Raw genomic sequence first — 23,721 nt, 5'->3', positions numbered from 1 at the left:
AACTGCAGTTGCAAGGGCTTTTGCCGTGATGTCCTCCAAGAGCATGCCAGATCTGTGTGCACTAGGCACATCTGCCAGGTGCTGTACTGCTGGTGTCACAGAATCACAGAATTGTTAATATCGGAAGAGACCTCTGGAGATCGTCCAGTCCAACCCCCTCCCAAGACAAAGTCACCTAGGGCAGATCACATGAATGTGTCCAGGTAGGTTCTGAACCTCTCCAGAGAGGGAGACTCCATAACCTCCTTGTACAGCCTGCTCCAGTTCTTTGCTGCCCTCAGTGTAAAGTTCTTCCTCGTGCTGAGGTAGAACTTCTTGTGTTTTAATTTATGGCCATTGCTCCTCATCCTGTCACTGGGCACCACTGAAAATAGCCTGGCACCATCCTCTTGGCACCCTCTTTTGAGATATTTATATGCATTGATGAGATTCTCCTCAGTCTTCTCCAGACTGAAGAGGCCCAGCTCCTGCAGTCTCTCCTTCTAAGAGATCTCTCCATCTAAGAGATGCTGCAGACCCATAATCACCTTTTTGACCCTGCGGTGGACCCCCTCCAGTATGACAGGGCAAGGTGTTCAAAAAGCGGCTGTTGGGAGGTTTCTCCACGATGTTTTTCAAGAGCACAGCACAGTCGTGTGCACCAGGCAAGCCTGTGGGGTGTGGGACGCAGCCCTCCCCTGCCGGCTCTCCAAAGGAGGGCGCGGGACAAGGCTGGGCTGGGCAGGGCAGCTCAGCCTACGCCGCGCCCCTCCACCCGGAGCTTCCACCTCGGCTTCGTCCCGCCACATCTGCACCGTGGGGCGGCCGGGAAGCTCCCGCCTCTGCCGGGGCCACAGCCGCTCTGCCCCCGCCCTGAGGGGAGCCTCGTCCCGCGGAGCCCGCTCCCTGCAGAGCCGGCACTGAGCAGCTCCGCTTCCCCTGCCCACCCCGCCATGGCGGCGAGCGGCTCCTCCCGGCATGCCCGGCATTTCCCGGCCGTGCTGCCTGGAGACGGCGGCCGGGGCGGGGCGGGGAGGAGCGGGGCGGGAAGGGGAGGATGCTGCGGCCGCCGCGGGGCGAGGCGGCGGCGGCGGCGGGAGTTAGCGGTACTTGGCGGCGTAGAGGATGCGGCGGCGGTGGTGTCAGCAGCAGCAGGCGGAGGAGCGGGGAGCGATGCGGTGCTGCGCGGCGGGGCCGTGGCCGCACAGCGCCCTCACCACGCTCCTGCTGACAGGTCGGTCACGGCGCGTTTCCCCGCGGCGAGCGGTGGCGGGCCCCGCCGGCAGCGGCCGGCCTGCGCCGCGGCGCTGCCTCTGCTCGGGCTTCGCGTCCGCTCCCGGCGGAACCGTCCCTCCCGCCTCGCCCTCCGGCTGCGGCTGGCTGCGCGCCCCATTCCCGCTGCTCCGTGCCCCCTGTCAGCGCGAGGGCCGGGCTGTCCCAGCATCTCCCCGTGCCGCGGCTCCGGCGGCTCCCCGAGGACGCTCCACAGGCGGCGCGGGGATGGCGGCCTGCGCGCCCCGGGACCGCCACAGCCCCTCCCGGCACGGCGGGCGCGGCGGGGCCTGGACTGAGGGAGCCCGGGGGCGGTGGGTGAGGCCGGAGCGGGAGTGCCGGAGGGCGCGGGAGCCGGGCCTGGCTCAGAGCCGCTGGATGGCGCGGGAGCCTCCGCTCCCGGGGACTGGGCCGGGCCCGCTGCGCTCCTCCGGTGCCTCGACCTGGTGCCTGACGCGAGAGACGGGCTGCTGTGTGTACGGGGGTGTCTTTTGTGTTCCCCTTCTTCTCCGTTACTTCCCCTCTTGACCACTTAGTCCAACCGAGCCAGAATTAGGCATTCAGAAAAAGTCTTGATCCTGGTCCCTAAAAGCTAAATAATAGCTTTCATGCAGGTTCTTCACCTGCAGGTTCTTCACAGTGAAATACATCAAACAGCCAACACTTAATAGCAGCCCAGCCACAGGACTGCCTTTGTGAGACTTGTTACACCAAGAGTAAGTTAACAGCAAGAAATCTGTTTGGGTTATTTTGAGTTCTGAGAGGTCAGTGGTGTGTTTTCTGCAAGCAGTCTGCTCTGGATCCTCTTGAATAGGATCTAGGTACCCTCTGAGTACTTCTTTTACTTATGACTTCTTTTACTTGTCATAGGTTTGTAGCCACAGAACTGACATGAGGCACTGGATATATTAAAGATGTGGTGAGAACTTAAGTGTGAAGTTGTTCAATGCGAGGATAAAACCTCATTTGTTAGATGCAAGACAAGACTCCTTTTCCCTTATGCGGAAATTTTTCCTACCTCTTCCGCCTTCCCCTCCATGACTGATTGTGGGATAGCAACCGAGGAAGAACCAGGACAATTGAGAATAAGCTTTCAGTATCAACTGAAATAATGTATTTTACGAAGGTCAACTAAATGACCTTCTAGAAACTGAATTGTGAGCTTAATCCACAAGTCCTTTCCAGGCTACCTGGTAAGGGAAGAGGTCTTTCATGATAACTTTTCCACTTCGACCTTTCTAAGGTTGGTTCAGTGAGATTTCATTAGTTAAAACAGAAGAATATGTGGTTTGAAACTGGTGTAAAAAAGGAGGCATGAATTTAGTTCATGTTTCTTTTAGTTCAGTTACATTCTTTTAAGATATCTATATGAAATTTGTGGAGATTTGTTGTATGTTCGTGATCTGAAAAAACTGTCCCAGGAGCTCACCTGAGCTCCCCTTCATTCTTCCTAAGTAAAGAAGTTCCAACCTCATCTGCTGCTCCAAGATGCATTGCCCAGCATGAAAATCCATTCTTTTGAATCCTGTAAACTTTACAGTACTGCAGCATTACTTAACAAGGCAAGGGATATCTGACAGACAAAATGGCATGTGAGAAGTAGCACAGGACTTGTAAATAGATTTCTTTTCGTTTTCCTCGACTAATATGGATTAGTTTTTCCCTTTTGTGTTGTAGCACTTGATCTATAGAAGAAAGTTTACTTATGATTTTTGCATTTCTTAAAAATGCATGACAAAAGGCTTTCTGGAGGAGGATAAATGCTGTCAGAAGTCAGAAGGGTTGTCTGCCTCTCACTTCTCCCTATCGTCCTTGAGGCAAAACATCATTTCATCATCTGGGAATTTCACAAGAATTAAGAATTTAAAGGTTGTAAGAGTGATTTCAGTTGCTCCTAGGGGTCTGGTATAGTACTCAAATTGAAGGTATTGACTCCCAAATGCAAGCTGATGGTGCTCCACTGCTAGGAAAACATGGGACTTCATTGTGAAAAGTGATATATAGGATTAAGCATTTCTACTAGAAACTAGTTAGGTGTTCTTTGACTCTAGCTTTATATAACAGACTTCCTAGAAGTTTGCTCAGTTACACCAACAGAGCTGTCTGTCATATTAATTTGGCAGAGCAATGAGTTGCCCCCATATTGTGTATCTGCAGAGAGAGCAGTTATCAAAATTTCTTTTGAGTGACTGTGGCCAGTGGTTTTGCCCTGTATTTCTGCACTTAGAATTAGTTGTCAGTGCCCATGTTGTCCCTGGAACCCCGGTTTATTTGTTGTAGAGCAATGGAATTGCATTCTCCTTTCCCTATAAAGGGGTCAAAATGAGGAAGAAGCTCATTAGTTCTCACTTTGCAAGCTGTGGTTATGTGGTCACATTAATTTGTCATAAGGCTGCACTGCTGCCAGAAAGCATTCTCCAGCCCTTGCACAGCTAGGGATTATTTGCTGCTTTCCCTGGTGACAAAGAAACTAGTACAGTGACACTGTGGATTGGGTAACCTGGCTCAAAACTAGTCGACCCACAGGAATAGTTCACTGAAGTGTAAGTGCTGCCCAGGACTGGTTTGGGATTGTTTCCACTGGTACGTGCGGGGTGATGCAGAATGTGCTGGGAACGCCCCTTTTGAGCAGGGCTGCGGACATGCCCATTTAGAACAGCTGTGAAATCACTGCCTGGGGCGGCACCCAGGAGGCTGAACCCATCCCTGCCCTTGCCCTGCTGTTGACAGCAGAAGCGCTGCTGGCAGCGCTCCTCTGCTGAGCCGCGCCCTGTGCCAGGAGGCAGAACATCTCACAGACCCTCTGGTGCTCTCAAGCTAACAGCACAGCACACCTGCCCCTGTTCCTGTTGTGCTGCAAGCATAAGGGCAGAGAAGCAGGTTTCCTTCACAGAGCCTCTGGAAGTCTGCCTGCCTATGAGGATGCTGCCTGCACTACTAATCTCAGCCAGGTCAATACAATCTACTGTTAATAGGTACTTACTTGAATAAGTAATTGCAGGAGGGGAAAGGGTAGCTGTTCCATTAATATGCTTTTCATTACAGAAACATATTATTTATAGGCAGTACATGGAGACATCTTGGAGGTCCTGAAGCCAGACAATAAGAAGTCAGCTTTATGGCAGGAGATGTAATTGCTCAGTGTGTAGAGAGGCTTATTTTTGCTCCTTAATGTTTTTAGATTTGGTTGGAAGTTCATTAAAATACTTCAGGAATTGCAGCCACTGAAGTAAAAACCTTTCTTTAGAAGAAAGATTATTTCCAATCAAAGAAAGAAGTTATTTAAAGCCTAGACAAGAGTATCTGGGTTTTTTTCAGTATCTGAAGAGCTTTTGAATTCTTCCTGAATAGAGGGTGATAAATTTACAGTAGTCACTATGAGTGTAGAGTATCTTCCTTGGCAGACTTCTCGATGAAAGAAGAGAGTTGCTGGTTTTGATTACTTCCATAGGAATTTGAATCTGTATCTTGTATGTTGTTAGAATTGCAACACAAACAGCCGAAATGTCTTTTAAATGTTGGTTATTTTAGTGACTGTCCAAGCTATGAAAATGAGAAGTTAGAAAGAACAACCTACTGAGCAAACAGAAATCTTAGTGTATTGAAACCAATGACTTTTCTGAATTCCTTAGTGTTTCAGAACAATTGCGACCTCTGAAATCTGGAATGCAATTGCAGGGATACCCTGATAGTTCATATCAAAAGATAATAGAAATATGTGAGACATCCTGGAATAGCAGGCTACCAGGGTGGCCTGGTCACACCCCTTTGGTTACACTCAGGCTGGAACCACAGGAATTGACAATGTTTTCCTCACCTTGGTGGAAATGCTAACCTAATTTTTCTCTTGTCAGGCCTGCAGTAGGAGGGAGAATGGTGGTGGGTAAATGCTACTGTTAATAAATCATGAGGGTTTTGTTCTCCAAGTAGTTAATTTGTAGCATTCCTATGAATGCTAATGCTGAAGTTTTAACAGTGAGACGGATAAATGCTTTATTTGGTTACATTTCTTCAATGATTTAGGAGAAATATTCAGATGTTGCAGTAATCAGTGGATAGCACAGGAACAGATGGAAACCCATTGCCTACTGAACAAAGATTAATAAGAATAGAGCTGAGAAACATTCCTGGGGTTGATTTGGACTTTTAAACAGCTTCAATGTACAGGGACCTGAGCAATATGTGATGGAGAACTGATACAAATTAATTCCTGTTTCTTACATAGTAGCTGTTGTTGAAAAGGGTTAGAATATATCCAGTTTCAATGTGAATTTCCACTGAGACAATCCCTTCTAATTAATGGTAAATTTCTGCCACGTACTAGCTAGTAGGCAAGAGGACTGCGTGGAAGTTGGAAGAGAAGGGAGAGTAGGTAGGTGCTGCAACTTCTGCCTGCTTTAGTGGATGATGTGACCAGCTGGGCAGGTATCCAGTGCGGACACCAGTGCATCCTCAGTAACTGCCTGGCTACAAGCTCTGAGTTCAGCTGTGGGCTATGCACCTTACAGGTGGTTCTCTCTTCACAGATGTTTCACTTCAACTTATGGTGTCATTTTCTAACTGTTCTGCTGTGTGGTTCTCAGCAGTCCTTCAGAAAAATGTACTGTGTATGAATCTGTACTTCCAGCTCAGAATTCAGAGGAAGGAGGACCAAGCCAGATGGGATATGCAGTAGAGGAGGGCAGGGGTAGCTTTGTGCAGTGGGATTGTGCTGTAAGAGAGTAAGGGGCAGTGCAAGCATGGCCGGAGGCCCTGGTCTGTGGCATCAAAGTAGCAAGCGTGTGTTTATGTCAGGTCCCAGGGCAAGGTGGAGGTGTAGGGGAGAGGGGAAGTGGCCGGCTTTGGTAGCTTGAGCTGTGTGCTGCTTTAATAGTAGGAGAGATGGCCTTGAGATCCTACTTCAAAGAAGGAATAAGAGGATAGGTGGAGGTGCAGGATACTGCTTGGAGGTCAGAGTGCAGTAAAGCAATGGGGAAGGTAAAATGTTGCCTTCTGATACAAGGCAGGCGGCCTGGTTTCAGGAAGCAGCACGGCGACCCCCTTCCCCGGGGTCGCTCGGGCCTAAGAAACACGCGGACACCAATATGGTGGAGGATCAAAGGCCTTTTTTCTCTCTTCCCGTGGGGTTTTATAGTCTAGGGGGCTTCTACGTCAGGTGAGGGTCTGTCCTTACCATCTATGGTTAGTAGGGATGGAAAAGTTACCTGGGCAAGTGGAAAATTACCGGAATCCGGTTCAGGGGGCTACATTCCTATGTTAATTTTCTTATCTAAGGGGGCAGGGGCCCTGTCTTCCCATAACATCACGAGATCTTCCGAACGCCAGGCCCTATCTGCTACAGTAAAATTGGTCCATGATACTTGTGTCCTTTTATGATTGTTGTGTGGTCAGAAATTGCTGTGAGTATCCACTCTGTTAAATATTTGGTTGTTAAATCTTATGCAAATATACTTTTAGAAGGGGAAGAAAAGAGCATAAATTAATACAAATGTGATTTTTATTTATAACCAACACAACTATAATTAAGGTATAATTTAAAGAAAACATAATTGGAGAAAGAAGAAAAAACTGTGATATGCTTCACCTGGGCATATTCAAGTCCCAGGCACAGGGCTATGAAATGCTCCTGCTGTTGGAGGCAGTGGTGGCTTCTGCAGCAACTGTGGCAACATGTGTAACAGACTGAAGAGCCTGACACTATTAACATTCTTTTCATCGTGAGTACAAGGCTGATTAAATTAATTCTAAACTGTCTCTTTGATAAAATGCATAGTTTGAATCCCTGCATTCTGTAGTATAAGGTCTCTTTTGTCATCTTTTAATCATATTCAGATCTTCCCAGAGCCTTCCTCGTGTTGTCAGTTGCTTCTTGAAGGCTCTGCTAGACACAGCATTTGAGCAGTGATCATATCTGTGTCAAGTACAAAAATAAAGTCTGCCTGTTCCTCCTTGATGTTTCTGTTTACATGTCAGCTTTCTAGCCAGTGTTCTGGTGAAAGCTCTGTTCAACCTGACTTACATCTCTAGGTTGTTACCCAAGCTGAGCATCCCTGAATTGTGTGCTCACAGTATGTGTTTGGCATGCTGATGCCTTTGTTCCTGCTGTGCAGTTACATTCTATTCTATTGAACTGCACATCACTGATCACCTTTTTACAGACAATGCAGACTCTTTTGTCATCTCTATTATTTGTCAGTCTCCTGGCCTTTGTTTTTACCTGCAAATTCTATCAGTATATTTCTCCCCATCTCTCTCCTGCCTCTCTTTCTTTCACCCCAGTTACATAAGGCTAATGCCAAAACTTTGTGAGACCCACCAGAAAACTCATGTAAGAGATTAACTTTTTAGCAGCCCTATTCTTTTGCTTTTCACATCTGTCATTTGAAATCGATTCAGTGGTGATGTATATGAAAACATCACACTATAGACTCTAGGATCTGAAAACAGGCATACTGGTTATTTTTCCATTTCCCCTATGAAATGCAGCATAGCATGGAGAGGTAGACAGGTGACTTCTTCAATCCACACAGCCAAACCTAGCACAACTTGGAACCCAAATGAAAGACACTTACTGACCATTTATATTGAAAAACACATTGTGGAACTTGTCTTTATTTTTAAAATGTTTTTAATTGCATTTAAATGTGCTAAAATTATTTAGTATTTACTTTTCCAGTGAAGTGTTAAGTGACAAGCTGTATAGCTAAGGGTAATGTTATTATTGCTGTCTTTATCAGGAAAAACTTGTGGGCTCACCAAAAGTGTCAAAAAAGATACATGAAATTCTTAATGAGAATTAAATAAGGACTGTGATAAGTATAATAATTTTGACAACTCTAATACTATTCTCCATTTAATAATTCAGTTATCTAATCTTGTATTAATTGTTTTGTCTGGTACTGGTGCTGGTCTGTGGCTGACAAGCCTCTGATTGCCCAGCTCATACTGTTGGATTAATGGAGCAACTTTATTTGATCTTATTAGGAATTTCTTGAATTTTTCAAGAATTACTAAAATTTATGCAAAGTCCTATGCACTACTAAATTTTATAGTCCCTAAGATGTTATTATATTAAGACTTGCAATATATGCAGATCAGTCCAGCAGGAAAAAAGTTGTTAGAAACGTTATTGTGTTGGTATGGCAAATATTGCATTAATCAAATTATTAAATTTAATAAATAACTGAAATTAAAAGTGCATTAAAATTCATTTAATTACACTTGATCCTCAATTCAGTTTTAGATGTTTTGTGTGAATTATCAATAATAGATATCTGTCCTACATGTGTGGATTGAATGTGGTGAATCTTTATTACTGCTTAAGCCAGATCTGTTTGGCCTCCTGAATTCTGTTTGAAGAATGTCTTATCACTAATTTAATAGTTGCCTGGTGTAGCAGGTCAGAAGTTTCCACAGATATTTAGGCTTCTTTTGTGTACTGTGCATGTTTTCCAATAAGTGTTCATTTCTTCCTGCAGACTGGTGTATCTGTACACAGGTACTGCTCCTTGATGTTTCTGGTGTTGCTTTTTTTACAGGGATATTAAGATGCTAGACCAAAACCATCTTTGATCCAGGGTTTGACATGAGTTCTTACTCCCAAACTATTTCAAAACAAAAATACCTACTCATTATGGCCACTTTCCCTTTCCTAGCATCTGACTGCAGTTCCTTCCCTCTGCACTTTCAGCTGGCATGTAACTGTACAGCTGGCACACCTATTATTCATCCCAGAAGAGCAGGAACCAAAAGTGGGAAGTGAGGAGGGAGCTTTCTCAGGCACCTCTGCTGCTGGGGAGATGGAATCTTTCTGTCAGCTCCACAGCTGCTTTCTGTCTCCAGTAATCATTTGCTCCTCACTGCATTTAAAACTTCCACCTTCAGCTGCATGGATCCAGCTGATTTCAGGCTGTGTTCTAGTTGTGTGGGATGTAGGCAGCCATTTTTAATGGGTTCTCTTTTCAAAATTGATTATTGGTTATGCCTGCAAGGCAATCAGCCCCATGTGTCTTTATATAAGCATCATTATAAAAGCAAAGCTTGCTTACTTTAATTTTCCTATTTTAACCAAGATATACCACTCCAGTGAAAGCTACTTTATATATTTTTGTCTGTATGTGAGGTTTTGTCTGTGCAAATAGATTTATTAGACAATGCTCTTCTTCATCTTTGTTATCAGTACAATTATGTCAGCAGAAGTGTCTGCAGAGATTTAAGTATTTAGTGTAGACTTAGCTTATTTGGAAAAATGGTGTCAAAAAGATTATGGTCAGAAATATTATTGTATATTTATATACTCAAAGCAAACACCTCTGGTTTTTTTGACCTGTGGTTCCTAAACTTTGACTAAAACCAAAACATGATGTAGAAGGTGTCTGATCCCATCTGATCAGGTTGTTTGTGGCAGTCTGTTGATCTGACTAATTTTTTTTTTTGCATTTGTTTTATTGTGGAAAGCTATTTTGCTAAGCTCTGCTGATGGCAGTAATGGAACTGTTAACTGGACGACTAAGCGAGCCCACAGTTATGTTATCAGCAGAATAAAGGCTGTTCAGAAGAATGGTGAGTTTAGGTTGTAAATTTAAATACTCTGTTGGTTCAAGCAAACCTGCTTTTAATGTTACTCTTGCTTTTCCAGTCATGTCCTTTTAGGAGTAGGGTGCTATTTTAAGGTAAGTAATTTGGAAAACTTTACATTTCTTCAATCTTCAAATATTCACAGACCTGTGTGTTCTTGTTACTCTCCCCTGACTTTTCGTGTTCCTGTAGCTTTGCTTGAAATAATGGCTGTGTTTATACCTAATACTGCACATTTTCTTATCATGGCTGGTTGCTTGAAGATACCTCTGCAGTTTGCTTAATACAGTAACTTCTCTGTAACAATTTTTAAAAGTCTTCTCACACATGAATGTAAAAAGACTATTTTACTCTCATTATTCGAATACACATCAAATTCTGTAGCTAGTGCACACTGGCTGAGAAGAAGCTTTGCACTGATTGCTCATCTTGGCAAGCAATCTGGATTGGCGTCCAAATCAAGTTATTTCTGGAATTGTTCTTCATCTGCTAAATATCAGTGGGGAGAGAACCAATTGAAATTTCTAGGGAAAAAGAATGAAAAACTTTCAGGTGAATTCTTTCCTGAGGAGCATCAACATACGGGCTGCAACCAACATGGTGAAACTGCTGAAATTTCTGGAGATGGAGGTTTTCTGCTTCTGGTAACAGGGCCTGGGCTGCAGGCTGATAAAATCCTGTCTGGATTCCTGGCTGTGCCTGTGTTCAAGATGTCTAAGGAGATTTTGGGATCTACAGAAAGTCCTCCAAGTGATCTGGAAACAAGAAAGAAGAAAGCAGTGCTGTGAAGGTAGCCAATTCTAGCAGGGATCTGATGTGATCCTAATGAAGATTTTTTATTTCCCATGATTAGTTTTACAGAAGCTTTTCACAGTCCCTGAGACTTTTATCTATCACAGGGAATTTGCCCAGGAAATTCACAGCTGGCAGTCTGCTGCATTAGATTAGTATCTATTTGTTAAGTATATTCAGTTTTGTCCCTAGATCACCCCAGATGATGATTACACGTTCATCTCCAGTCTGTCTCCTGAAAATAATCATGGGTTTTAAAAGCTCGTGAAGAAAGTAGCATTTCACTTGTTTCATTATTGAAAAGCTAGTGATAGCTGTAGCAGACTGAAGACTCATCATTTTCCTTCTTTTTGAAGGTTTTGAAGAAACTTCTTGTGGGGTAAACAAGGAGGGCATCTCTGAAAATGAGGGCAAGAACTTCTGAGTTTTTAATCGCCATACTTGTGCCATTATGTTGTGTTTGTCCTTACAAGATAGAACAGGTTTCTGAGATTTTCTTCTGGCAGATGTTTCTAGACTTCCACCAAGATCAGTGTTTTATAGCAGCATCAAATCCTTACTGATGTACAGCAGGGAATGTCTTATTGCTAGGAATGAGACAGGCAGGCCTTTAGTGGTGGTAATAGGTTTCCTATAGCAGGCAAAATAAGTGTTATATGTTTTTTTTTTTCAGTAACTGCTGATTCTATTATGCTTGTTTTTTTCCTGAAAGAATTGCTTACTGAGAAAAAAAGCACATTTCTTTTTCACTGTTCTTCCTGTTTGAAATGAATTTTCATTGTAGAGGAAAAGCATCAGAAATGGAAAAATTATCTTTTCTAGATATTTGATGCACCTTCAGCCAGCCACCCTATTTTTGTCAGCTCTTTGTTCTATTAATGTTACTTTTTCAGCTTTTCTTGAAAATATTTTAAAGGAAATTAGTTAACTTCCTTGTGCTGTTTATGGCTCATTCACAGAATTGAGTGCAGAGGATTTTTGGATAATAATTTACTAATTTTAAGTAGGTAAATCAATGATCTTACTGTACATAAGTCTACATGATGAAAATGACACTGTTTTGTTAACCACACAGAATTGTAACAATTCAAATTTCAGGATTATTTTAATTTTTTCACTAAGGTAAAATTATTAGAAAGGTGCTCTGTTCCGTGTTGTGTTAAAAGTGGTTTTCAGAAAAGCAGATGCTGTGGAATGTGATCAGTAGTATATCCAGAGTTATACATTCTGCAACATTAAGCTTGAAGAGTGGGGAGTATGTAAATGTGGAGGTCTGCATTACAAATGGCTGCATTTCCTCTCAGATGCCTCTGCTGTCCATGGAGGACTAGTCAGTGTAGCCTGGAATCTAGGACATGATTCATCTCACTTTACAGGAGAAATCAAATAAATCAACCCCTAGAAGCATCTGTTTCTTCTCCACTGACTATAAAAGGAGCCTCACTAACTTAGTGGTGGATGTTGTTTCTGTAGACATCTAAAATTAGGTGAGAGAGATTCCACTCAGAGTACGTGGTGCGAGGGCTGGAATGCCTGTGATTAATGCCTAATTAATGGTGCCTTTTTAAGCAGATCTCAAGTAAGAAAGTTGGTATAATTATAAGGCTGGAGAAATTATACCAGGATTAAAAAATTACACCAGCATTGAAGAATTACTTGGGCTTTATCCACATTTCAAATGTGTCCTGCTTATTGATCCAAGGTTGAAATTAGCACCTCTGGGCCCTACAACTTTGTTCCTATCAGTTTGTTACAATGTCTCTGAATTGTCTTTTGGAGTCTATCTTCCCAGTGACAGCACCTCCAGGCTGTATGGCCTATAATTTGCTTTTGGAGATGTGATTCCTCATGAAGTTTCTTCCAGCTTGGCAAGCAAGGCGGGTAGCTGTGTGTGGTTGTCTGTGGCTTACCATCTTTATCTTCTACATTTGTAATCTTCATCTGGCTGACAAAATCTATTAGCAGTGATCAATTCTTTTAGGGCATTAAATTAAAATTCAGTAGTAATAAAATTAGTAATATGAGCTACAATCAATCTTATTAAGACACCTTGAGAAACTCCTGTTAAATCAGTATTCTCTGTTTATACTTACATTTTGAAACTTGTTGATAAAGTGGCTTCTTATCCATCTAATTTATTGTAATGATTTCTTCAGTCTTCTAATTCATTAAAAGGTGTATGTAGTCCTGCATCAAATGTGTTATACCTAAAAAGCTATGCCCTTGTCAGCAAATTTTGTACTAAATAAAAACCACCTTATTGCTTTTACACATGCTGATTGTTCTGAATTTTCTTTAATTTTTTGATCCTCAGTCCTGTAAAACATGGCTTCACTTTTTTTGTTTGGAATCAGTTTCACCTGACTGGCGTATAAATCCCCTTCTCCTCTCATTTTATCCTTCAATACCAGCCCAACATCTTCAGTAAAGAGCTCTCTAACCAAAAGTTTTAGTTGTATTTTACCCTGGTGGTCTGAGAAAGTCTAGCTGTAAGAACTCATAGAAATCAGTTGAAGTGACTTGCTATGTCCTTTTCTGCACAAGAAGTGAAAAATCTGCCATTTCTGTTCAGTGGGGAATGACAACTGTTGATTGGTAAGGTTCCCGTGTGTTCCTCTGTTGCTTTCTCTATGTAAAATATCAGAAAAACATGATTGTGTAATTCATTTAATGTACTTTTATTAACGTAATATTAAAAATAAACCAACTATAAAATTACAATAGCCTTCCTCATTTTTTTTAATTACTATAAAAATAAAGAGCTCATACAAATTTTGAAATCTTGACATAGGCAGTTTTGTTTCTTGCAGTCTTGGAAAGGATCCTGTTGGGCAAAGAGAGGATTTGCTCTGTGTTCTGTTCTTAAATCTATGTAACCTTTTAAAAATCTTATTAACAGGTGCCTAATATTTGTTGCTCTCCTTCTCCCAGATGCCTGCATTGCTGTTGAAATGCATGAAGTTACCTAGAGCATGTCTCATTTTTGCCTTTTTTCTGTCTCTTATCTCTCCTTCTGCTTTTCAGTGTACACAATTCTGTCTAAGGTGCACTCTGATCGGAATGTATACCCTTCTGCTGGAGTTCTGTTTGTTCATGTTTTGGAGAGAGAGTACTTTAAGGGGGAATTCCCTCCTTACCCAAAGCCTGGTATGAGATGCTAAGATCTTCCATATTATATGCAGATACAGAAAAAATACTGTTATAAAAAGTTGAAGTCTTATTAAGCAAACCTTGTGGTTCAACATATAAGATAAACAAGACAGGTTTTAGTTTCTATTGAAATATCTTCAAATGAAATAAAATGTGTAGTCCTACACTTCTAAAATATTCTAGTTTGTGATTGTTTGGGAAAAAATGCATATAATTATATATTGTGAAAAAATGTACTTAATTTGGGAAGGTGTAGCAACCCATTATATATATCTGATATTAAGAAGTGTTTTATCACTTTTGAATTAAATATGAAATTGTGGAAATTGATGTCTGTTAAAAATGCTATTTATCTGGTTACTGTTTGAGACATAGTATGTATCAGGCTATATGAAGGAGCAATTTGAAAGCATATAGTAAATATAAGACAAAATAGAAGATTAAATCAAATATGAGACTTCATAATACTGTTTTCTTTCATTTTTAAAAATAGTCTTTTGACTTCAGCCTTCTTCCTATATTTAGGAACAGTTTAATTTTAATAAGAAAATTGGTTTTAGAGAAGGAGCCATGATTTCCTAAGTATGGTTTTGCCATACACTAAAGCTAAAAGACTGGTCACCACAGGTTAGAATATGTGTTAGCAGTCTGATAGGGGTGGGAAGAGAGAGTGCATTCAGCCACACATGCTTATCAACAATGAAAAGGAATAACTGTATCCAGTTTATATAAATATGACTATTTTCCTATAACAGGATAATAGGAAAAACCTATGTACAGTGCATACATATTCAAAGCCTGTTTCACTAGTAAACTTCTGAATTTATTTGGGAGTGCTGTTACTAAGACTCACTTTAAAGAAAAAATAAGCTTCTGTTAGCATTGGTAAATTTTGAGTAAACATGAGTAAACCCAAATGTTTTTGAAACTTCAGCTCTTTGTAAATTGTGTGTTTTTCCTGACACAGATACCTGAGTCTTAATTTATGCCATGGTGACTGGCAGAGTGAAGTTTGCCTCCGTTCCAGTTTTCTCTCAGTTTTGGCACATAGGTGGAAGGAGCTTGGAAATTTTACTAATGATGGATTGTCTTACAGTTGCAGCCTCTTGACATTCATGTGTTTCCAAGGCAATAGGAATCTGATTTCAGATCCTTTGAAATTGAATTGCTGTTCCCACAGAGAATTTTGATTATGTCAGAAATTCACTGTGAAGTCAGGTGTTGTCATGGTACTCTTATTTTTGTTTGCTGAGCTGGATCATTGTCATGGCCTGCCTTGACAAAGGAAGGGCAAACCAAAATGTGTCACAGGTGACTTTTGTAATTTTCCCCAAATCATTTGTGGTGCTGGGAATTTGTTTAGAGCAGGGTGCTGGTAATGCCAGGTTGTGGGTTCAAGCTGTACGTGCCATTCACTTAAGAGTTGGACTCCATGATCCTTGTGGGTCCCTTCCAGCTCAGAATATTCTGTAATTCTGAATCTGTGATTCTGATTGCAATAGATTAGATTGCTGGGATGTCCTGAGAGAATTGTGAGGGTAGTTGTGTTACACCCAAGTACTGGTTCGTTCTGGTTCATTTTACTCAACCAGATGTGGAAATGTGTACCTGAAGACTGGATAACACATCTCAGTCTCTTTGGCCCCTCTCTGGAGGAGATGAGAGCTGTTCATTCTTCACTGGGCTCGGTTTCTGCTTTCTGGGCCAGCCTGGCTGGTATCTCCTTTCATCACCTGTCCTGTAGTGCTGTTGCCCTCTCAGAGGTGAGTTGGAGTGCAGGGCAGAGGTGTCTGTGCAGGCTCAGAATGGATTTGACTTGAGTTCTGTGCCTCAGCTGGACACTGCCTTGGTGGTGAGGATTTGGTAGTGTTCAGGCCTGATCTCATTTACAAAAGCTAAAATAAACTGAAGTAAAATCCAGACTTCTATAAGAGTATCAATAAGAACCAAGGTACTGGTTTGACTTGAGGGGCTTTTACAGCTGGACCACTGTATTTAGTAGCCATCAGTGGCTCCAATTCACAGGAATGACGGATCCTTTTTTGAATTAATCTGTTCTCTAAATTAAAATGATTGCCAGGCTGTGGGTGCCAAAGACCTGTATGTGTGTCCTAATGCTAACAGAAGCTTTCAGGCATTGTTGATTATGGAGCCAGTCTTTACAGTACTTTGAATACCTGGATCCATCATTAAAAACATCAATGAAAGTAAGTTGGGAGGGGAAATTAAAGGACTGTAACTTTTGTGCTTTTGCCTGTAAGAAGGTTAGATGCTTCAGTTTGAGGTGGAACTGTCCTCTAAAAACCAGACCCACTAGTTACTGAACATAAGCATCCAGTTAGCCAAAACTCTAGGAAGCACCTGCACATTTATGTCTACTGTTTGTTACACTTTCCAGGTATGAATTTGTTAATACCTAGAAGTGCTAAGTAATGGTTCACTTATTTCTGATATGGTAAATGTTAGCAATTTTTTTTTCTTCTTCTTAGAAAGGTTCAGAAAACAAGTGAAACCAGAATATGACGTCCTAGTTGAAAAATTAAAATCAAAGCATTTAACATTTTCTTGTAAATATTCTAATATAATTTCTCTTATCTAGGTGAAATAAGTAATGATCCTATAACATTCAATACCAATTTAATGGGTTACCCTGACAGACCTGGATGGCTGCGCTATATCCAAAGGACACCGTACAGTGATGGAGTGCTCTATGGCTCACCGACTGTGGAAAACGTGGGCAAGCCAACCATCATTGAGGTATTTGCTTTCAAAAGTTCAAAAATACATATTTTGGTTTAGAGTGTAAGGTTCAGAACCGTCAACAAGTTCCCCCTTGTTTTTTAAGAGTTAATTGCTATTTCATATTCAAGTTTTATTCAAAATACAGAGCAAAAAGAAAACTTTGTAAGCAGCTGTACTTGAAGAATAACTTAATCATAACTTTGTAACATTCAACCTAAATATGGGTCAGACTTTTCCCCACTAGATGAAAGTGTTCAGTCAAATAGCTGTTGTGGGGTTTTTTGCTTCTTTGTTTTTGTTTGCTTGATTGAGGTTTTTGGTTTGATTGGTTTGGTTTTTTTTCAATTATTTTTCATCAAATATCCCCCCATTCATTATTCATATTTCTTGATATTTATTTTATTTTTTTAGCACTTTTCTGAATTTAATTCCTATGAGTGTAACAATGACAAAACTGTATTTTTGAGAGTTAGCTATTCAAATGTTCTAAAGCACTAATTATTCATTGAGCAGGAATTCAAAAGGGAAAAGGGACAATATCTTCTACCATGTATTTCGTAGACAGCAGACTGAGGCACTGTCACAGTGTTAAGAAATCTGCACAATAACTTGCTCTTGCAATTTTGCTGCTTCAGCAGTATATTTGTCTTAAACACTTGATGAGTACCTTTTTTTTTCTAAATTGCATTTGATGTAGTTTTTCTTCCTCAAGAATGATAGCTCTGAATGTTAAGTTATACTGCAGCTAGTTTCACCCATGTTTAATTTTGTACCCATGATTCTGTTTTGATTTCAGCAGGACTAATACCATCTGAGAACTGATCATGTGCAGAAGTTCTTGCAGGCTTTACTTAGTTTTATTTAGAGGAAACCATTATTTGAAATTGCCAGTTTTTAAATGGCATGTGCTTTTAGATTCTAGCATCTTTATCAAGACCTCCATTCTAAGCATGACTCCAAGCCATATTTGGAGTAAATCTTGTCTAGCATACAAATTAATTCCTTGCAGTTCAGTCTTAGATGTGGCTTTTGAATTAATTTTGTGGTGTGTGAGGAGGGCAGATGGCATTTGATCTTTTCCTAGTGCCCTCTGAGAGGATTGATTGCATATTCCTGGCCTGATTATAACTTCCATCATGTTATAATTCCTGAGGGGATGTCATGGGGAGCTCACTTAACTGGAGGACACCTCATGATGAGGAGAGCCTAGCATTATGCACAGCACTGCAGTAGAGCAGGTAACATTCTGACTCAAGCTCCTTTAAAGCTGTGCAAGGACAGTTTGTGTCTGAATGAATATTCAGGACAAGGCAATCTCTGCCATGCCTGCCTGTGGTGTGTGGGCCATGCTGGCAGCTCCCTCTGCTGGAGTGCAGGCTCACAGTGGCTACTGCCCTGCTCCTGTGCAGAGCTTGTATGACCAGGGGTTTGATTTTCTGGGTATTAGTGGTTCAGCTGGTGTTGAAGAAACCCTTTGAAAAATTAGTAGAATTAGAGCTAGTGAAATCTCAAATTTATTTTCTGTTAATTTTATAATGAAATTGTAACATTAAATGAGATCTGATTGTGTTGGGTAAGCTTTTCCCTCTCCACTTAAACAAACCTGCAGCAGATACTCCACAGCATTTTCCCTTTTCATGCAAATCCTTTAAAAGAAGTGCAACATCTGTTACTTTTTTTTATTTACTAGCCAATGTCACAATGGTTTGTGGTTCTGTTTGCTGAGAAGCAACATTGTTCTGTCACTATTGTCACTCCTCTGCCTCTCCTTTGCTCTTGAAATGAGCGAACTGAAGGCTAAAATTAGAAAGAAAATTAGTTTTTTTCCGTTTATTTCATGAAATATTTATCACCTTGCAGGGATAAAAAAGATAGAGAAGATAATTCATAATTATACTGATAGCCAGCCTTGCTCTGTATTTCTTATGAATGATCACTTAATCGTAGTACAACCTTGGAGTTGAGTCACCACTGAGAAGTAACCACTTGCATGCATTTCAGGTATCCTAGATACTTTAGATTAGTATCTATTAGTACTAACTTTTAGATTAGTATCCTTGCTTATTTTATTCATGAAATTGTATGTTTCAAAAGATTAGAGTCACAAATGTTGCATCTACCTTCTAGTTTTCACTTCCCCTACATTTACAGGTTCTAGGACAGGATTTTTTTTAAAACTACTTCTATTGGAGCATTATTTTGAATCCATTCGTGGAGTGAGACTTCACTGGGGCCAGAGCTAAAACTAAAGAGCAGTCCCAAAGATGAGAATTCCTGGCATCACAACACTTTTTTCTTCAAAAAAACCTCTCCATGTAGTTTATTTCCTAGGAGCTAGCGATGAATTTGGATGTTACAGTATTGATGGAGGTGGGGATTGGAGACTGGGGAAATGGAGAAACCAATCTGTTCTTGTGGTGGTTCTTAAAGATAACAGAAGAGAAAGAATACACATGTATGGCAGACCACTTCTATCAGGACCAAAATATATTATTTTCACATATTCATTAATTTTATTTGGCTCTAGACTGGCCAAGAAAATTCCAATATCCTGACATGAGGGTAGTACTGCAATAAATAATTTGACCTTACCTTTAAATTTTATCTTAGTGAATGAATATTCATATGTTTCAAAATGAGGAGGCAAAGTACTTAAAAACTGATAAGTATTTCTAAGTTACCAATTTAACTTTCACTGATGTTTCATTTATATAATTTTCATTTTTGCATTGTTTTGTAATCTTTTTCACTCTAGATCACTGCATATAACAGGCGTACCTTTGAAACAGCCAGACACAATTTGATCATTAATATAATGTCAGCAGAAGGTATGTACAGAATATAGCTGATTGTATTTTTAACTGAATCAGCAAAACCCTCTTATGGGCTCCTGCTTTTGAAGATAAACATTGTAAAATAGTTGTCTGGTATTCGAACTAAACATAGAGGAACAGGGGAGAAGTAAGAGAATTTTTCCTGCTTTAATTCATTTTGATTTTTTGATTCAGGTTATTTCTGTCATTCAGGACTGGTTTTTTTCACTCACAGTAAAATGTTTACATCTTTGTTTTTCATTAAAGTTGTGATTCCAATTTCCCTTGTCTTTTCAAAGAGACCTTACATGAAGGATTTCACTCTTTTTCTGTTGTTTAATTTTCTTAGTTCTATGTGTACCTTATGCAATGAACACTTGTGTAGGCAGAGTCAGAAAACAGCAGTTTATGGCATATATGGACATTTGGACCGTAAAATTAGTTCTCTTTGTCACATTTACATTCTGCAGTGTCATGAGCTGGAATCCATTGTTGCTGCAGTTTGGTTTTGACCCCCAAATTAGCAAGAATGTAATTATATCTGTTTAATGAAGTTTTAGCAACTGAGACTCTTTTCCTCTAGTCTGCTTCTTCCCTGTTGTTTTATAAATAACTGAAGGTTTTCAGCTCAAGTAGCAGCTAATGTACTGTCTATTGAACTTAACATAATCACAGTAGGTTCAAAATTGGCTAATTCAAACACAAGATTTTTTGAAAGGTGAATCAATCTTAAAGTAGTATTACATTAATCATTACTCCAGATATTTTAAAGATTTATTTTTGGATTTATGGAGCCTTTGTTTAATGCAACACTCTTTTTCATCACGGGTAGATTTTCCTTTACCGTATCAAGCGGAATTCTTCATAAGGAACATGAATGTAGAAGAAATGCTGGCAAGTGAAGTTCTGGGGGACTTCCTTGGAGCAGTGAAAAATGTGTGGCAGCCAGAACGCTTGAATGCCATAAACATTACTTCAGCTCTTGACAGGGGAGGGAGAGTTCCACTTCCCATTAATGACATGAAGGAGGGGTAAGCATATGTCAGTATGATGGTTTTGCTTCACTTTTTGGTTTTTTTTTATTACTCAGAAGCCCAATATTTTTTCAAGTTTTCTAGATACTTTGCAACTGCTGTTTTATGTTTTAGAATTAGATATGAAAAGTTTACTCATGTTTTGAGCCCCAGTTAGGAATTTATTGTGTTAGATACCACTATGACAGGGCACAGTTCCTATATATGGATGTTATAATCCAAGGAATACTAATAAATTCCGTTAATTATAAATGAGTTGGTAGTAAATATGTTTTTCTTGTAATCCCAGTTTTCTTTCTGAGCAGTCACTTGGCATGCTTTTCAAGCTTTTAACCTTTCCCAATTCATTAAACTCAAAATTTTGAAGCAAGTTATGATAGAGCAGAAACACTTAAATTTCTGAGAGCAGTTTGCATGTAACAGTGTAATTTTTAGCTGTTCTCACTAAGTGAGTTAGTGATTCAATGTGTAGTGATTCAAGAGCACTGTTGACTTTCTTCTGAAAGTCGTAAGGTGTCTGGGGAGCTCTGGTTACTGAGTGCAAACTGCTGCAATGGACTGGTTCCAGTTGTGATTTGGAACCATAAATACTGTTCTGAACAGTAAGGATTCAGTTTTTTCAAATATGGTTCTGACAGTGCTTTTCCCTGGTGAAAGTGAAGATGCCTAGTTATTTTTAGATAATTTTTGATATTTTGGAGTAAAATAGTTTCTAAGAAAGGGATGAAGGTTCAAAATACAAGATGTGTGCAGAAAAATGCTGGCTTTTTCAGAGCCCTTTGTATCTCTGAATTTTTTGAGCATATTGAAAGAAGTAAAGTGACTTCTGTACTAGCCAGAGTAATAGCAGAGTCACTTAATACAAATGGCTACACTTCAAATATTTAGTTAGATAATGCCTACTGTGACAAGTGGCAACTGGGACCTAATTTCTGTTTCAGAATCCATTGGTATATTATAACCTGGTGCAGCAGACTATATTTTACAGCAGTGTTCCATGTACCTAAATATGACAATGAATAATACAATCAGTGCAGTAGCTCTTATTTTATGTATGGTAATGCTAAATTAAGTATTAGGTTTACCTTCAGGTTTCAGTGTTCTGAAGCAAATTTTCTTGGCCATGCATACCTACAGTATAGAATGTTTCAGAAGCAGCTGGGGGTTAGCATGTTCATATAAGAATATCTGTATTAGGTTTAGCAATAACTAGTCATTGTGAGTTTCTTTTGAAAGCATGGGAAGAAACTCTCCAAAAAGTCCATGATGAGTAAGATTAAAGATTTCCTTAAAACAAAATGATCAAATGATGTATTTTAATACAATTTTCAAAAATAGTGCTGATTTACTTACATGAGGAAGCCACACTTGGAGCTCTTTGACTTCATAGAAATTGGCACAGCTGATGGTATTGAAACATTTACATTAACAAGCAAACCAGAATATGTTGTAATAAGCAGCTAGGAAAGTTGTTTTGATTTCAGTCTGTTACTTGTATGCTTAAAGAGATAAAAGTACACTATGAAGGAAAATTATTTTAAAAAGTAATTTCAATCTTTAAATAACAGCTGAATGTTACTATGTACAGCAATAATATTTGGAAGAGTACATCATTGTCCTTTGGGGATGTGTGAGACATCCTGCTGGTCTGTCACTCATCTCTCTCTGCAGTGTGTATGTGATGGTTGGGGCAGATGTTCCTTTCTCTTCGTGTTTACGAGAAGTGGAAAACCCACAGAATCAGCTGAGGTGCAGTCAAGAAATGGAGCCTGTAATAACCTGCGATAAAAAATTTCGTACTCAATTCCATATTGACTGGTGTAAAATCTCTCTGGTGAGTTATTTTATTATTGCATAACAGTGATGTTTGTAGAAGTACAGGTAAGAGTTTTGCCAGTCTGGTCAGACAGCATTGCCAATTCCACTTTATTGTGATTGATATTTTCTTCCACCTAGCAGACACTCTTAAGATTGTGAAAGGATTTTGATATGTAGGCTAAATTCTGTTAGAGTTGAGCCCCAGTGAAACCACTGTATTTGTTTTCACTAGCAGTGAATTCTATAAATGGCCAGAGTACTCCAAGGCTTAAAAAAGTAAAAGTAATGAGAGGTATAGTTCATTAATTCAGAATGCTGCTAGTTACACTTCTCTAAAAAGTGTGTGCATACATACATGTTTTCTCAGATTGTGATTCTACACTGACCAATTAATGCTATGCAGTTAAAAAACTGTTTCTGAAAAATGTCTAAAAAATATTTTATATTAAAAATTAAATAGAAAAAGGAATGAAAGTAATGCTGACTACTTAAATAATAAATAGGAACATTCTTCTCAGTGAAATGCAAGAAAAAAGGTAACCAAACACTAGACTATTTGCCATGAAAGGAGAATAATTCCCAGAGAGGCTTTTTAAGGTTATTTTCTTTTTAGTTCTTGTAAGGAAAATCAAGAAATAATACAGCATTGGAAGATAATGTTGCAGATAAATCTGAACAATGATGGTGAAGGTATATAAAATAACCTTAGATGGTTGTTGAGCTGCCTCAGACATCACCCAGGAGGAAGCTGAAAGGGAGATATTAAACACTGGATGGAAAAAAACTTACTGAGTATAATGAAAGGTATTCATACACAAAACTGATTGGATAACTTCCAGTCTTTTCTACCTATACACTATAAATTAGGAAAGGTTCTAGAAGGTTGGCAAATACCTGTTTCAAAAGAATACCCAGATTATTTGCTTTTTATTGGCTTTCTGTTGAGAAAATGTAAAACGTCCATGTGTATACAGTACTACTTACAAGCACCTGAAAAATAGCAGAAGGCAGCTGGTCTTTGGCAAGAACAAACTATGTCCAGTCTTCCATTTCCTTCTACAAGGAAGAAGTAGAACCAAGGCAGAGCAGCAAATGTCATTCCTTCTTGGTAAGGTTTTTTGATACTGTCTCACAAGCAAGCTCAGGAACATGGCCTAGGTGAAGTTAGGAAGAGCTGGTTGGTAGCCATAATCATAGCAGAATTAATAGTAATTCCTGGCCTATTCCTCATTAATAGCTGGATGATGGAATGTGCTTATTTAATTAAATTTGTAGTTCCCCATGAAAGTGAAAGGATCTGCAGGTGCATTGAAGGACAGAAAGGTCCTGAGAAATTGGAGAAATAGTCTTGGAAAAAAGGATGAATTTTTAAATAAACAGCAAAGGGATTGTGCACTAATGCAAGAACAGTCAGCTGTGCCCATGGAGAAGGAAAAGAAGCTGGTTAGGAGTCCTTCTTCAGAAAAAAATGCCTGAAGGGCATTGGCTCATAAACTAATCAGGAAGCAGCATTGTCACGCTGGTTTGAGAGAGGCAGAGATCAC

General features: G+C 40.0%; 1 protein-coding gene across 10 annotated transcripts in view; it reads left to right on the top strand.

Moving 5' to 3' along the window:
- The first annotated feature begins 1,024 nt into the window (after positions 1 to 1,024).
- Positions 1,025 to 23,721, top strand: part of SGCE (sarcoglycan epsilon) — a 33,262-nt gene continuing 10,565 nt past the window's right edge. For 3 of the 10 annotated variants that reach the window (XM_064704320.1, XM_064704318.1, XM_064704317.1), the window contains exons 1-7: positions 1,046 to 1,213; positions 9,709 to 9,813; positions 13,645 to 13,767; positions 16,370 to 16,527; positions 19,268 to 19,340; positions 20,158 to 20,356; positions 22,031 to 22,193. In XM_064704320.1, the coding sequence (XP_064560390.1) occupies positions 1,105 to 1,213; positions 9,709 to 9,813; positions 13,645 to 13,767; positions 16,370 to 16,527; positions 19,268 to 19,340; positions 20,158 to 20,356; positions 22,031 to 22,193 (930 nt within the window). In that variant the 5' untranslated portion in view covers positions 1,046 to 1,104. Of the gene's footprint in view, positions 1,214 to 3,778; positions 4,203 to 9,708; positions 9,814 to 13,644; positions 13,768 to 16,369; positions 16,528 to 19,267; positions 19,341 to 20,157; positions 20,357 to 22,030; positions 22,194 to 23,721 lie in introns of those variants that run through there. The other 7 variants (XM_064704319.1, XM_064704325.1, XM_064704326.1 and 4 more) reach the window with 6 other exon arrangements.

The sequence above is a fragment of the Zonotrichia leucophrys genome, chromosome 2 (assembly GCF_028769735.1).
Source record: "Zonotrichia leucophrys gambelii isolate GWCS_2022_RI chromosome 2, RI_Zleu_2.0, whole genome shotgun sequence".
NCBI classification, from domain to species: domain Eukaryota; kingdom Metazoa; phylum Chordata; class Aves; order Passeriformes; family Passerellidae; genus Zonotrichia; species Zonotrichia leucophrys.
This window is presented reverse-complemented; position numbering and strand designations above follow the sequence as displayed.